At 38.4% G+C, this 15,714-nt stretch overlaps 1 protein-coding gene across 6 annotated transcripts in view; it reads right to left on the reverse strand.

Moving 5' to 3' along the window:
- cdin1 (CDAN1 interacting nuclease 1) overlaps positions 1 to 15,714 on the reverse strand; it is a 92,782-nt gene that overhangs the window by 62,476 nt on the left and 14,592 nt on the right. For 4 of the 6 annotated variants that reach the window (XM_089120005.1, XM_089120002.1, XM_089120007.1 and 1 more), the window contains 4 exons: positions 11,319 to 11,364; positions 9,122 to 9,186; positions 7,093 to 7,153; positions 5,991 to 6,063 (listed from right to left, as the gene is read on the reverse strand). In XM_089120005.1, coding sequence (XP_088976131.1) covers positions 5,991 to 6,063; positions 7,093 to 7,153; positions 9,122 to 9,186; positions 11,319 to 11,364 — 245 coding nt within the window. The remainder of the gene's footprint in view (positions 1 to 5,990; positions 6,064 to 7,092; positions 7,154 to 9,121; positions 9,187 to 11,318; positions 11,365 to 15,714) is intronic. The other 2 variants (XM_089120006.1, XM_089120008.1) reach the window with 1 other exon arrangement.

Below are 15,714 nucleotides of genomic sequence, written 5' to 3' on the forward strand. Positions count from 1 at the left end.
GACATTGTGGGGTTTCAGCCAAGCAATGACCTGATGAAAATGGAGGCCAGAGAGATCATAAATCAGGCCACTTTTAAAATGAGTTTACTCTAACGCTCATTCATCACCGGGGCGTAATGCCATTTGCGAACACACGGCGCAGTAAATAACCACAGAGCCGAAGATCTGCGCAGCATCAGCATACATTTATTAAAGACGCCTACCAACACAACACTGTAAACACACCGCCAATCTAATGTAATTGTCCCGTGTCGACATAAATTCAGTCCTTATCGGAGGAGGGGGATACGAAAGAGGAAAGACGGGAGATGTTTACCAAAACCACAGCCACCTTTAACAACCTCTGATGAGATGATGAATCCACGCAACCTCTCCGGCAAGAGGAGAAACCATCATCAGATCATTGATCGTCATAAAAACATAACGGATGACGAGCGCTATCGCCTCTGACGCTGATGAGCCCCGGAGCTTGTTTATTAATTAAAAATCCTTCTTCTTACGGTTATAATCAAGACGCCTCCCTCCTCCTCGGCGCCAGCGACGCAATCGTCCATCAAACCTCATGATGCGGCGCTCGCTGATGATGCGCCCCTGCTAAAGCTGATTTTCCATGATGAATCTGGGAGCATATAAATTGGCTAATATCTAAAAACATTTACAGATAGCAGAGGAACGGAGTACTTGCGGGCCGTGATGGATGAGGCCGTTAGACGCCAGAGGACAGCTCTGCAAATCTCTGCCGCTGCCTGAAACCCTCGTTTCATTTTCATATTTACTTCTCTAAACCCATCCTCCTCTCCTCGGCACACGGAGAAAGCAGGAGCAGCGATGGTCCCAGTAGGGTAAGTGGGGCAGAACTGATCTGCCTCGGTCTGATTGTGTCTGATAGCAGGGCTGAAGCTCGGCCCGTGCCTCCACGCTAGTAATTAGTATACGCTAGTAATTAGCATACTTGTCAAGGCAATGCTTACCTCACCGCCTCCTGCAGCTGCTAATGAAGAGCCTGGGTCTCACGACTCAACGCACTTACCTTCAGTCACTGTCTTTAACTACTATGTGCTAACAATTAGTCATTTGATTCAATGCACCTATTGTGTACATGCATGTTTTTACATTGTGCATGTATTTAAAAAAATGCATGCATGTAATTAAGTGCATGTATAATTACACCCACCAAATATAACCTCACATATACAGTCAAACCAAAAGCTATTCACACACCAGATATCATTTTTGATATTTTTTCACTAGTCCTTTATATAAGTGAGGAGAGCAAAATAAAGTAAACTGTGATGTATTACACCCAAATATTCTTCATTCAGTGTCTACCGGTGACATTTATACACATTCGGGACCAAAAATGATTCCTCCTTCATGTTTTCTTCAGTGTGTTTTCTGTAATCGCTAATGCTCTTTTTACACACACACTGAACAACATGAAGCATTGCTTGGTCACTGGTTGAGCTAAACTGGTGTTATCTAATAGTGTAGTTCAATTGAACAGATATTCAACATAATTCATGTGTGAGAGTCCAAAACCAGTCCAATACTGATCTGAGAACTGAGTTCTGCTCATGTTTATCACCATTATAGCCAATAAACTGAGATAATGTGAGAAATGTGTGATGAGAGAAAGGTGTGTGAATACATTGTGGTTTAACTGTAGATGTATACAGTGTTGGGTGTAACTAATTAGTAAGGAATTAGTTACTGTAATTTAATTACCTTTCCCTTGAAAATGTAAAGTAAGGGATTACTCTTCATTTATCTGTAATTTAATTACAGTTACTTCTGATGTAATTGAGGTAAATACTGTGTATAGATCAATCCGATCTCACAGCGATTCGTATGCATTTTATGAGGTGTCTAAATATTACGACCGCACTCGTACAAATTCGTATGAATTATTGTAAAATATGTATGAAAAAAGTGTGAAATGTCATGAGATCAGACATAAAACATCAAAATGTAGTGTCTGATGTTAAAAAGTATGTTTTTATAATGTAACTTTCTCCACCTTGGTCTGTTTAAGGATAATTCATGCAATTTTATACTATTTATTTTAAAGAATTAAAACAGATTCATGTCTATCCTTGTATTATTCAGCTGGTTGAGATTGATAGGGGATTTTGAAAGTACTTAGTAATTAAAAGTAATTAAATACTTTTTAGAGAGAGTAAATAGTACAGTAATCTAATTACACTGTTGAAGAGGTAATTAGTAATTAATTACTTTTTTAGAGTAACTTACCCAACACTGGATATATGCAAATACATAGTAGTCAAAAACACCTATTATAAAGAGTGCCCAAATAGGTTAATTTAACTGTAAAGGACTGTAAAACGCTAGTCCCCTGAGTATATACACAATGGGAAAACGGTATTAGACATAACAGGACAATTTAGATCATTTATTGTAAATTACTTCAAATAAAACTGAATCTGTTCCCACAAATCCCTGCGCGAGTTATGGACGTTGAGTAGTGGTATTTGTTTAAACGACTGTTTCTTGTTAGTGTTTATTTATTATGTACATTCATTAATTAATGAATACATTGAGTTTAATTAATGTTCATTGCATTATGACCATGATTGTGTTTTGTATTTGTGTTTTTTAGTATTTACCACAGCTCGTGGAGAACTTTGATTTTAAAACATGCGTCTCTTTCACCGCCTTCTACAGTTTTCATTATAGTTAGTGAAAGTGTTTTTTAATAGTAATAAAAAAAATATTATGCAACTGCACTACAGAAACCAAAAATGTGCAGGGATGAGCATTATGACCCAAAAAAACATGATTGTGTGACTTCTTGAGTTCTGATTGGTTAGTGCTATCCAGATTGAAAATGAAAGCGAATCACTTGGATAATATTATGTTTTTTTTATGTATATATCTAAAAAAAAACGCATTTGATGAGTTAAATAACCCATTAGTAAAGCGCTTTAGTTTCCTGGTGTTCATTCAATCCTCAGATTAAGCAATGTTCAACATTATTGATTATGACTGGGTTATTGATGCATTATTAATCATAACTAGCAGTGTTATTTTCCAACAGTATGGTTTAATTATGTGCTTGTGAAACCCAAACTCATTTAATATCACATTACATGTTAGAGAAATGGAAAAACCCAATCTCCCACTGCTTCTGTCTAGTCTCCAGTATATGTGCATTATTCACTGGAAGCTCAGGCACATTAATGAAACTAAAGATAAAGTGAAACGAGGCAGAATTGAACAATCATCTCGTTTCGACATGATAACAGACGTCCAAACCCAGAGCCACAAAACACCCACGAGACTGGAGTAAAATGCAGCATTTGATGTGCTTTCCAGTGAAGTCGAGGCTTCAGAAGATCCGGCTGCCGTCTGGAGAAGACCAAGCATTACAGATGTTGATATCATATTCGATATGTGCTGAAAATGCCCTGAACGTATTGATTTATGTACATGCGCATCCGTCCGGCCCGGTCTGGGAAAACCCCGACACAACACTCACTGGAGAAAAGACTTCAGAAACAATTTCAAACTCTCTATTGATCCCGCTGAAGTCAGTGGATATATATTCAGCGTCCCAAAGGCACATTTTCTGTGTCTCTTAAATGCAAACGGGGAAGAAAGGAGTGAAAGAAAATAAAAGACGGTGCGCGAAGGCTGAGCGTCTGGTGAATATGAAGCTATTGATCCGAACACTGCGCTGGAAACACGGGAATGATGGATGCGCTCGCCGACAGCACTGGACAAACCTGTTAGCTAATGGCCACCGAAGACACTTATCCAGGCAGTGTTTCATCAAACAAGAGTCTAATATTCACACAGGGAGATTCAGGAGTGAAGCGTGGAGACGTGAGCATAGAGGATCACACACAATCACCATGGGGAAATCTCCGAGCTGTGAAAAATATGATACGCAGATGAGTTTATCGAGGCATCATCTTTCCATCTCTTTTAATTCCTTGGTTTTATTTTAATTTGTGTGTAAAGCACTTTGAATTACCATAGTGTAAGAAATGTGCGATATAAATAAACTTGCCTTGGTTCGGCGGGGCGTTGGGCGAAAAATAGACGTCACTTTCATATGAATCTACGGAGAACGGAAAAGCTTCTGGAAAATGATCAGGAATATTCATTCTTGAGGAAAAGTACAGACAGCTTACAGCAAAAATTACAATTTCAATACAACTTCAGGAAAAGTCGTAGAGTATCTGATTTTATTTTACTGAACAAAAGTGCACCTCGACACCTCAGAGACATGCCCGTGAACATAAACAATTGATGTGGAAGTCATGATTAATTTCCAAAAATTTAAATTAACCTGAACACCTGAATATTGCGGTAACTAAAGGTAGACACAACAGCCTCTTAAATGTCTCAAGGCCATAAGTAAACCAATATTCATCAAAAAGATATCATCAATATAGTGGATAAATAAAATAATGTTAAGTCAAATTAAATAATCCAAAGTTGCTCATCTCATAAATCAAACGCCTGCGATTCACAACTATCTGCTAAAGCACTCACGTTCATGTAAAGCAGCCTTCATGAGGGCAAAGCACACGATGCACTTCGACAGCGATATAAGTGTAATAAACTAATGCAGGAAAAGTTAGTGCCATGCTAAATATAACGTGTAATTGCAATACTCATCACAAATGTATTGGAGTAAAAAGTACATTTACTTATTCCAAAATGTACTGAAGTAGAGAGTAAAAGAGTCACCTGTGCTGCTGTTGCGGTATAGAGTCAGATATTCACATATTGATATTGGCTAAAACCTCTATAATGTTGTGTCCTTACATCCCGAAAGACTGCCATTTAAGTCTATAGTTGGTTTGAGTTGCCCACGTCTCAGCACGGCTCAGCTCTCAGCCAATGAGAATCTCTGCGTGTGATGTGACGCACAGGTTACGCTTTATTTCTAAATTTATATATGAAGAGTTCAGATGCAAAAGCCTCTAAATGCCATTTGAAATTTTCTTCTTTAATGATGATTTTTATCAAACTTGTATATTTAAGTTCAGTAATTTCACTTAAATGGCAATGATAATTACCTATTAATTGTTATTTAAGTGAAATAACTGAACTTAAATATACAAGTTTGATAAAAAATCATCATTAAAGAAGAAAATTTCAAATGGCATTTAGAGGCTTTTGCATCTGAACTCTTCATATTTTCTCACGTTTTTGTGTTTTGAAGATGATTAGAGCATTTCACTAGGTTTGAAATGAGGCGCATTTTCGCAGAAATAGTAGTTTTCATTTAAAATAAAAGCTCCAGTTTGTATCTCTTGCAAGTGAAGAAATTAGAAGAAAAAAAAAATGTCCCCAATGTAGCGTAAATTACTATTATTATTATCGGCTAATGGCCAATATTACCATCATACTTTGTCAAAAAAAAAAAAATAATAAAAAATAAACTCTAAAATGAAGTTTGCATGCATTCCTGTTGTACATTAGAGTCTCCTGTATGAAATCTGCATGAACGGATGAAATGTAAGGCTTTGGATCAGCAGAAGTTTATATAAGAGTCTGAACTCGGCGGCTCAAAGCTACATTAATATGCTGTTGAATTCTTGAATACTGTATTTAAGCATATTATACTTGCACATTAGAGCTTTAAAGTGATTTGTGCATTAACTTTGCATTTCTGTCACGCATGTTCTGTGATAGGGAAATACCTAATAGCACTGTAAAAAATGCAGGGCTGTTTTAACCCTAATTTGGGTCAAAAATGCACAAACCCAGACGTTGGGTTGAAATTTAAAATTACATTTACAGTTGGGTTTGTTCATATTTGACCCAAATTTAGGTTTAAGCAACCCAGCATTCTTCAGAGTGTATGAGAGAGTGTATGAGTGCTGATGTCTGTGTCTCTCAGTGCTCAGGATAAAGGAGTTATTAACAACAGTGCTGATGTTGGGTGGTGTGTGTGTGTGTGTGTGTGTGTGTGTGTGTGTGCAGGTCCCTCCGGAGGGAACACACACTGTACTCACACACTGAAGGCTCACACTCCTGCAGGAAACACTCCAGGATCACACGGGCCAGGAGCGCCGGGGACAGGTCCACCTGACGAACACAGAGATTAACACTCATTACCGACACTCCTCGACCCCGCCTCCAAGGACTCGCCTTCTCCACCTCCACTATCAACACTACACTGACGATTTCATTCATTGTGGTTAAAAAAAAGAATCCTACGATTTAATTGCCTATCATGTATGTCCCATAAACAATTAAAAAGTAAAATTTCAAGTCCTCTCATATGACAACAGAAGTAATTTATTCCATTTCTAAATATGTTATCGATAAAACCAAAAAATATATCATTTTTGATACTTTTTATGCAGTGAAATTCTATCGTCATTAACAAACATGCATGTAAGCAATACCTAGGTTTGCAGAATTACGAATATTACTGTATGCACTACTGTATTAATAATACTGCAGTGCTTATTATTAATAGTGTGAGTTCTTTCTTTTGCACTTTTCTTTTTCTTTGTATTGTATAAAGTTGGGGTCCAACGGGTCGAAGGTCAGATGTGAGTTTCAAAGTCTCGACACGATCCAGCCGAGGAATAAGAGTCTGATCTAGACAAACCAGCGACATTTACAACAAAACACACATTTATATACTTTAACCACTAATGCTGGTCTTGCACTCGCTGTGATGCGACACAATTGAACAACTTAAATGGTAAAAAAACCCAGAATTTGAGTAATGAATGGAAGCCGTATCATAATTTCCCATGAGATGTGTGTGAATCACACGGTTAAACCCAGTGTGGCGGCGATGAGTGTGTGTGTGTGACCTTTCACTGGTCAGTGGTAACAGTAACATCATTCACACGGGCACTCGATGGCCAACGCTTAACAAGAGCAGATATTACCCACTGACCTCCCTGTCAATAACACACCAGACGCGTTTATGAACCGCACTTATGATAATAACACTCAACTCTTCCTCCATGAAGGATAATTGCACGAAATCATTGGTTAATAGACTGAACCATTAGTCCAATTTGTGTAAGTACTAACAGACTGGGAAACCTCCAAATGAATCTTTTGGGTTAATTATGTTTGTGCACAAGTCATTACCTGGTTGGCGAGCTCCAGCAGAACCGGGTCTGTGGGACGAGTCCGGGCTTCGCTCCGGTATCTTCATTACACACACACACACACACAACAACAACAGGGAAAAACGTCAACAAATGAGAAGAGAAGACAACAAGAGCAGACCAGCCAGAACATGCCGGAGTCCCTGATGGGCTCAGACTCAGCCGAACCGTTCATTAGCCTGAAACCACAAACCCCTCACACACACACACACCAGCCGCTCTTAACCACAGATAACCACACACACACAGCACTCGGCTCCTGTAGATGTTTGTCAGACGGCAGATCGTCTGATTTGATGTCTGTGAGAACAACGATCAGGCCTGTGTTTCCCGTACTCTTCACCATCACAGTACGACTATCGTAGAACTATGATAAGGAGAGAACTTGCTTGCGTACCTGGCTAACGATGCTTTGGGAAACACCGACTCGTTGAACTATGATAACGCGAGCGTAGCTTAGCTGGCTAACGATGCTTCGGGAAACACCGACTCGTTGAACTATGATAACACGAGCGTAGCTTAGCTGGCTAACGATGCTTTGGGAAACACCGACTCGTTGAACTATGATAACGCGAGCGTAGCTTAGCTGGCTAACGATGCTTTGGGAAACACCGACTAGTTGAACTATGATAACGTGAGCATAGCTTAGCTGGCTAACGATGCTTTGGGAAACACCGACTCGTTGAACTATGATAACGCGAGCGTAGCTTAGCTGGCTAACGATGCTTTGGGAAAAACTGACTCGTTGAACCATGATAACACGAGTGTAGCTTAGCTGGCTAACGATGCTTTGGGAAACACTGACTCGTTGAACTATGATAACGCGAGCGTAGCTTAGCTGGCTAACGATGCTTCGGGAAACACCGACTCGTTGAACTATGATAACGTCAGCATAGCTTAGCTGGCTAACGATGCTTCAGGAAACACCGACTCGTTGAACCATGACAACACGAGCATAGCTTAGCTGGCTAACGATGCTTTGGGAAACACTGACTCGTTGAACTATGATAACGCGAGCGTAGCTTAGTTGGCTAACGATGCTTCGGGAAACACCGACTCGTTGAACTATGATAACGTCAGCATAGCTTAGCTGGCTAACGATGCTTCGGGAAACACCGACTCGTTGAACTATGATAACGCGAGCGTAGCTTAGCTGGCTAACGATGCTTTGGGAAACACCGACTCGTTGAACTATGATAACGCGAGCGTAGCTTAGCTGGCTAACGATGCTTTGGGAAACACCGACTCGTTGAACTATGATAACACGAGCGTAGCTTAGCTGGCTAACGATGCTTTGGGAAACACCGACTCGTTGAACTATGATAACGCGAGCGTAGCTTAGCTGGCTAACGATGCTTCGGGAAACACTGACTCGTTGAACTATGATAACGCGAGCATAGCTTAGCTGGCTAACGATGCTTCGGGAAACACCGACTCGTTGAACTAATTAAATGATTTGATTTGAACCTTTGATTTGACTAACTAAATGCAGTCATTTCAACATTTACCCACACGTTATTAAAACCAAAGGTTGTGTTTGTTAACATTAGTTAATGCACTGTGAACTAACATGAACACACAATCAACAGCTGGATTTTATATTAACTAACATTAATAAAGATTAATAAATACTGTAATTAATGTTTTGCTCATGGTTAGTTGATGTTAGTTAACACATTATCTAATGTTAACTAATGAGCCTGATTGTAAAGTGTTACCAATGTTATTCAATAACGAGACTATTTATTTACTTAAAAATCTAAATGAATGAGCAGATAATGAAGGACAATCATCATCACTTGATCTTCCTCCACTAGTGTTTAAAGCTTCCCATGATGCACCTCAGGAAAGCAGAGCTGCAAAGAATGTCTTAGATAATTCTCAACATTAGTGTTGTATTATGTGTTTTGTGCATTGTGAATGAGCTGTATGTTATAACACCAATGAAAAATCTCTATTTTTCAGATATTTATCACTGTCCATCATGTATGAGAAGAGCGGTGTCTCACCTCTGATAGTATCCTTTAACCACGTCAGGAGCGTGATGTCTCGCACAGCTGCGCTTCATCCTCTTCTGAAACACACAGCACAGCTGAAGCGGATCACACTCGTGCATCCATCATGTAAATACACTGTGTTGGGACCCTTATTCATCGTCTGGTGTCGTTTAAAGACATTTGAAGCTGCATCTGAAACTGTTATTAACTGTCTTTTGGACCTCGGACCGTCTGGTTCCCCAAGTCCATTATAAGGAGAAAAATCCTGGAATGTTTTCATCAAAAACCTTAATTTCTTTTCGACTGAGGAAAGAAAGACATGGACATCTTGGATGACACGGGGGCGAGTAAATTATGAGCAAAAGTTTTTTCAAAAGTGAACTACTCCTTTAAGGAATCGTTCGGTTTGTATGCGTACCGAACCAAAAGTTGAAATGCACCCATGAGTTGTATTTAATATCAATCTGTTGTGGGAAGTTCATCTAAAAGTGAACTTGAGTGTTTTTTGTTTACTATATTTTGAAATAGTTTACCAAATAAATAATTTACCAAATAAAATAAAAGTAAAACAAGGTGACATACTTTTCATTTCTAAAGTATTTGGGTTTATTTATTATACAAAGCCCTTTTTGTCGATTTTTTTTTTTTTTGAGGATAACTACATAAATAACTATATCGTGAAATATATCGTTACCGTGAAATAAAATTAGTCATATCGTGAAACACAATTTTGGTCATATCGCCCACCCCTACCATTCATTTGCATATTCATTCTTTTTCTCACGTGAATAGGGTAAAAAATTTAACCTTTAAATATCGTCATGAAAATCACTGAGTTGATTACTTACATCAAGACAAACAAAAAATGTATTACAAGTTTTTTGCTATTGTTTGTAAACATGGACTAACGGTGCATAATATAATTACATATGTGCTCATTTGCATAAATACCCAAACAGATCTAAACATTGGGTATAGCAGGTGAAAATGTCTTGTAGAATTTTGTTGACATATAACAGTAAAATACTTAATGTTAAGGTCATGCAATTTGTTCAACTTTTTTTTCATAAAATGACTGGACTACACTGAGTCTGAACGGTCTGATCTATAATCTTAGACTGTTTAGATTTATTTTTACACTGATCATCTGGCATTTTGAGTTTGGAATTACTACTTTTATTCAGCAAGGACGCATTTAACTGTTCAAGTGACGATTATAATAATACAGAAGATTATAATTTAAAATAAATGCTGTTCTTTCGAACTTTCTATTCATCAAAGAATCTAGAAACAAAATGTATAATGACTTCCACAAAAATTTTAAACACTGATTATAATCATAAATGTGTCTTGATCATCAGATCCTTATATTAAAATGATTTCTGGAGGATCACTGAAGTAATGATGATAACTTTGATCACAGGAAGAAATTACACTTTACTGTATATTCACATTAAAAACACAGATTTACTGTATTTTTGATCTAATAAATGCAGCCTTGGTGAGACTTTCAAAACATGAAAAATCGTAATGTAATTTCCAGCAAAAAATAACTATACTGTTTTACTGCAAGACAACCTGCGTCCGGCACCAGATGTGTGTGTTATTCACAGATTCGTGTGTGTAGAAGTGTTCATACCCCGTGCTTTCAGCCTCATTCATTTCCTGTTCTTCTAAACTACAAGCTCTCTCGCTTTGCTGCGTAATGCGATTCGGTGGCGTCTCGACCCGAGGACGCTTAAAAACAACTTATTTAAAAACTACAGGAGTGATTCTGCTGAGACACGGGAGTGAGTGACAGCCGTCAGACGGATGATGAATGGCTCTATTCTGAGCCGCCGTAACCGTGGCCATCGATCATCGTCGCTGTCAGATGAGGAAAGCGCTCGCGACAGCGCGAGTCAGCAAACATTTAGCACACGGACCCGCGCCACACCGGGAAATTATTATTGTCAGAATAATAATGGTTTAGCATAATTTATTACAGGTCCGGCAAATAAGCAGCGGCTCGATGTTATTAGACAGATGGAGAGGCCGGGTTGGCAGAGGTCCACTGTGTGTGTGTGTGTGTGTGTGTGTGTGTGTGTGGGTCGGGGGGGGATCCTCCAAACCAATCAGAGAGTTGGCAGTTCAATTACACAGAAATAAGGGGACATTCATCATTCAATTAGGCAGCTGTCAGGCCACACAAAGGAGGAAAACTTCTAACCTGGTACTCCTGGGAGAAGATGCTCAGAAGAGTGGACGGGGGAAGACTGCAACAAATAAAAGAAGGACAAAGTTAATTACCAGAGTGCATCGCACGCAGACAAAGAGAGCGAGCGAGCCGGAGAGCAGTGCTTTAAAGCCTGTAATCTGCAGGAACACGGGAACGAGTGTGGCGGAGCGGTTGCGGATGAGCGCTTCGATACGCAGGACAGCATCTGGGTGAGATGAGACGCATATAAGTTTCCTCGCGTGTGATTGGCTGTTGTGTCAGGTGAACACAACACACCTTTAGACCCCGAGCGTTCACTCCATCGCAGGAACAAAAGCACACGCTGGACAGGAGAAGATGAGCTTGTAGTTCGGGGGACTCTGGATATAGTCGCACCTTCATTTCGCAATTTCTATTACAGTAGGAGCGTCACGATTCGACACTGAACTCACGATCACTGCAAGATAAAAGGTGAAGAATAAAATGATTAAATGCTAAATGTGATGTATGAGATTGTGTGTGTGAATGAACAGGCTTGGACTTGGTGCTGAAACCCAATAGAGACACCAGAATAACAATATTCATGATTCTCAAGCTGAAAACACTGAATTATTGGAGATGAATATGATGATCTCTGTCACTGACTAGATATATTTACAATAATGTCGGACACACACATATTCCCCCACTGCATTACTATACATTATATTCTACATTATATACTGCAGTTCTCACAATAAAACTCGGAAAACTAAACATTTTATCAAAGTATTTTATTTATTTTTGGTGAATTATACACAAAACACATATTGATGCATTTTTTATGTTGCAATATATTGATACATCCCTAGTATTTAGGAATCCACCAATATAAACATTTTGGCAGATACGATAACCGATAATTTGTTATATTTGAGATACGATAACCGATAATTTGTTATATTTAAGATACGATAACCGATAATTTGTTATATTTGAGATACGATAACCGATAATTCGTTATATTTGAGATATGATAACCGATAATTCGTTATATTTGAGATACGATAACCGATAATTTGTTATATTTGAGATACGATAACCGATAATTTGTTATATTTGAGATATGATAACCGATAATTCGTTATATTTGAGATACGATAACCGATAATTCGTTATATTTGAGATACGATAACCGATAATTCGTTATATTTAAGATACGATAACCGATAATTTGTTATATTTGAGATACGATAACCGATAATTTGTTATATTTGAGATATGATAACCGATAATTCGTTATATTTGAGATACGATAACCGATAATTTGTTATATTTGAGATACGATAACCGATAATTTGTTATATTTGAGATACGATAACCGATAATTTGTTATATTTGAGATACGATAACCGATAATTCGTTATATTTGAGATATGATAACCGATAATTCGTTATATTTGAGATACGATAACCGATAATTTGTTATATTTGAGTTATATTTGAGATACAATAACCGATAATTCGTTATATTTGAGATACGATAACCGATAATTCATTATATAATCTGTTAAAAGTGTGTTATGTGTGCGCTTCTCCTCGGTCCTGATTGGACAGAACGAACTGAAACCCAAAGAGCCACATCATCTGATTTGGGTTATTTCACCCAAAAATGAAAAAAAAAAATGCTTGAATTAAAACAAAAATAACAACTTTATTCGACTATTTTTTTCTTCTTCTGGGCCTGAGACGAGAGTTCAAGAGATTTCCACGACGCATGCGCGAGAACTGAACAAGAAGTCGCAGAATAAGATCGCAAATCTCTTGAACTCTCGTCTCAGGCCCAGAAGAAAGTAAAGAAATAGTTGATTAAAGTCGTTATTTTTTTCGAACAAAAAGTATTCTCGTCGCTTGATAAACTTATAGTTGAGCCACTGTAGTCACGTGGAATATTTAAACATTTTCTTCAATGACTTTCTGGGCCATCAAGTTTCGATCCCTTAGGAGCCTATGTGGCAGTGATCCACCTCTCAGATTAATCAAAAATATCTTCGTTTGACTTCCAAAGATGAACGAAGGTCTTACGGGGTTGGTACAGCATGAGGGTGAGTACTGTAATTAATGACTTAATTTTCATTTTTGGGTGAACTAACTCTTTAATTTGCTTTATTTAGCTATGTCTCTACTCTAATTTGTAGCTTTTTTTGTCAGATTTATGAACATATATTATTTAATTAATTAATAAACATTAATAGCAGGTGTAATCAATGTATTGATTTGATCCCTCAAGAAATGAGTTCTGAAAGCTTTTCAAATCTTCATATCGATATGCATATATATTTTTTTTTAAATGCAAGTACAAAAGAGAAAGAAAAAAAACATAACCAATCCAAACAAAACATGTAGCTAAGTGAAGCAGCAGAGGGGTTTGACCAGTTATGTTAATCATATGCCAACAAAAAAATTTCTTGATGTGAAGCTGCAAAATCTGAAACTAAAAAGTGAGAGAGAAGAAAACATGCGAGCCCAATCTGTCGGCTCAGTATTAGCAGTGCGTCCGGGTGAACAAAGAGGAGGACCAGCGTGAAGATCAGAGAGCATTCCAGCCACAGGCTTCATTTACAACACACACCGAGCGAGCCATTACGGCCTTGACCAGCGCTCACACACATCTGCTACGCCTCAGATGGATTACACACATAATGATCCTGATTACGCCCTAATTGCTAAATCTTTAGCCTGTTGAGTTTAAAGCGAGCTGAACTGCCCTTAATATCTGCGAAAACAGATCCCTGTCAAACAATGGGCTGAGCTTTGAATTATGGGCTTGTTTAGACTCTGAAACGCTCTCGCATGAGTAAATACATCACCGCTTCGCCACAAGGACCTGAGAGAGACACTGCACAACGGTGTCATGCACATGCTCTGTTTTATCAACTGGATCTGTGTGACCGATCACATTGCAACATTCAAGTTAATACACAGAAAAACAATGTCGTTGTGGTAATATTTAATCAGGATCTGAACATTTGCTTCCACTCTGCAATGCCGTTTCTTCTTTCATGACGTCAATTTGACATACGTTTTATATATCTTTCATTTAGTTAATACTAACAAGTAGTAAAGAGGCACAGACACACATTTTTTGGCTAAATTTAGTGCTGGATTTGTCAATAGTATCAAAGCACAGTGATTACTGTGACTATTGGATGGCAGGAGCTATAAATAATGTCCAGTGAAGTTTTGTTCACACACAGCACAGACTAAAAGATTGACTTGGTGGGATTTGGTCGAGACTTGCGTCATATTTCAAAAGTAATTGTTGATCAAATCAAACATCAAGTGATGTCCAAACACACGGTGACAGGAACAAACACGAGGCCTGAATACCGAAGACTGCAGTAAACAAACACCGTCCAACTACCTGAACTCGGGCCAGAGGATCAATACACTCATCCGCTGAACACCACAGCCCGTTACACGAGTCTCTGTGCGTCTGAGCTTTATCTGGGTCGACAGAACCGCTACAAAACACTAGGGCTGTCAATCTTCCTCTATAATACTATTCGAAATCCATTCCTTGTTTTATGTAATATTCCAATAACATTTGAATATTAAAGGGTTAGTTCACCCAAAAATGAAAATTCTGTCAGTATTTACTCACCCTCATGTTGTTCCAACCCCGTAAGACCTTCGTTCATCTTCGCAACACAAATTAAGATATTTAAGATATTAAGATCGCTCCTGCATACTAGTCCATAGGCTTCTTGAGGGAATGACTCTTGCTGTCCTCGAAAAGTCATTAAAGACATCGTTAAAATAGTCCAAGTGACTACAGGGGCTCAATCTTAACTTTATCAAACGACGAGAACACTTTTGTGTGCAAAAAAACAACAAAAATAACGACTTTATTTCAACTATTGCTTTATTTCTCCCTCTGCGCGAGTCAGGTTACTAGTTTAATAGCGTAAGCTTCTGTTATTGTACGTCACACGCATCACACACACATGACCAGCGTCGGCCAATAGTGAGCCTTCGTGTGACGTAGCTCTACGCAATCACACTACGTTAACTGACTACAGGCTCATGGAGAAGGAAGTGAATAGTTGAAATAAAGTCGTTATTTTTGTTGTTTTTTTGCGCACAAAAGTGTTCTCGTCGTTTGATAAACTTAAGATTGAGCCCCTGTAGTCACTTGGACTATTTTAACGATGTCTTTAATGACTTTTCGAGGACAGCAAGAGTCATTCCCTCAAGAAGCCTATGGACTGTATGCAGGAGTGATCTTAATATCTTAAATATCTTAATTTGTGTTCCGAAGATGAACGAAGGTCTTACGGGGTTGGAACAACATGAGGGTGAGTAAATACTGACAGAATTTTCATTTTTGGGTGAACTAACCCTTTAAATGCTCAAATTTATCCTATTA

This window comes from Pimephales promelas, chromosome 15, assembly GCF_988280905.1.
Source record: "Pimephales promelas chromosome 15, fPimPro1.hap1.1, whole genome shotgun sequence".
NCBI lineage: Eukaryota > Metazoa > Chordata > Actinopteri > Cypriniformes > Leuciscidae > Pimephales > Pimephales promelas.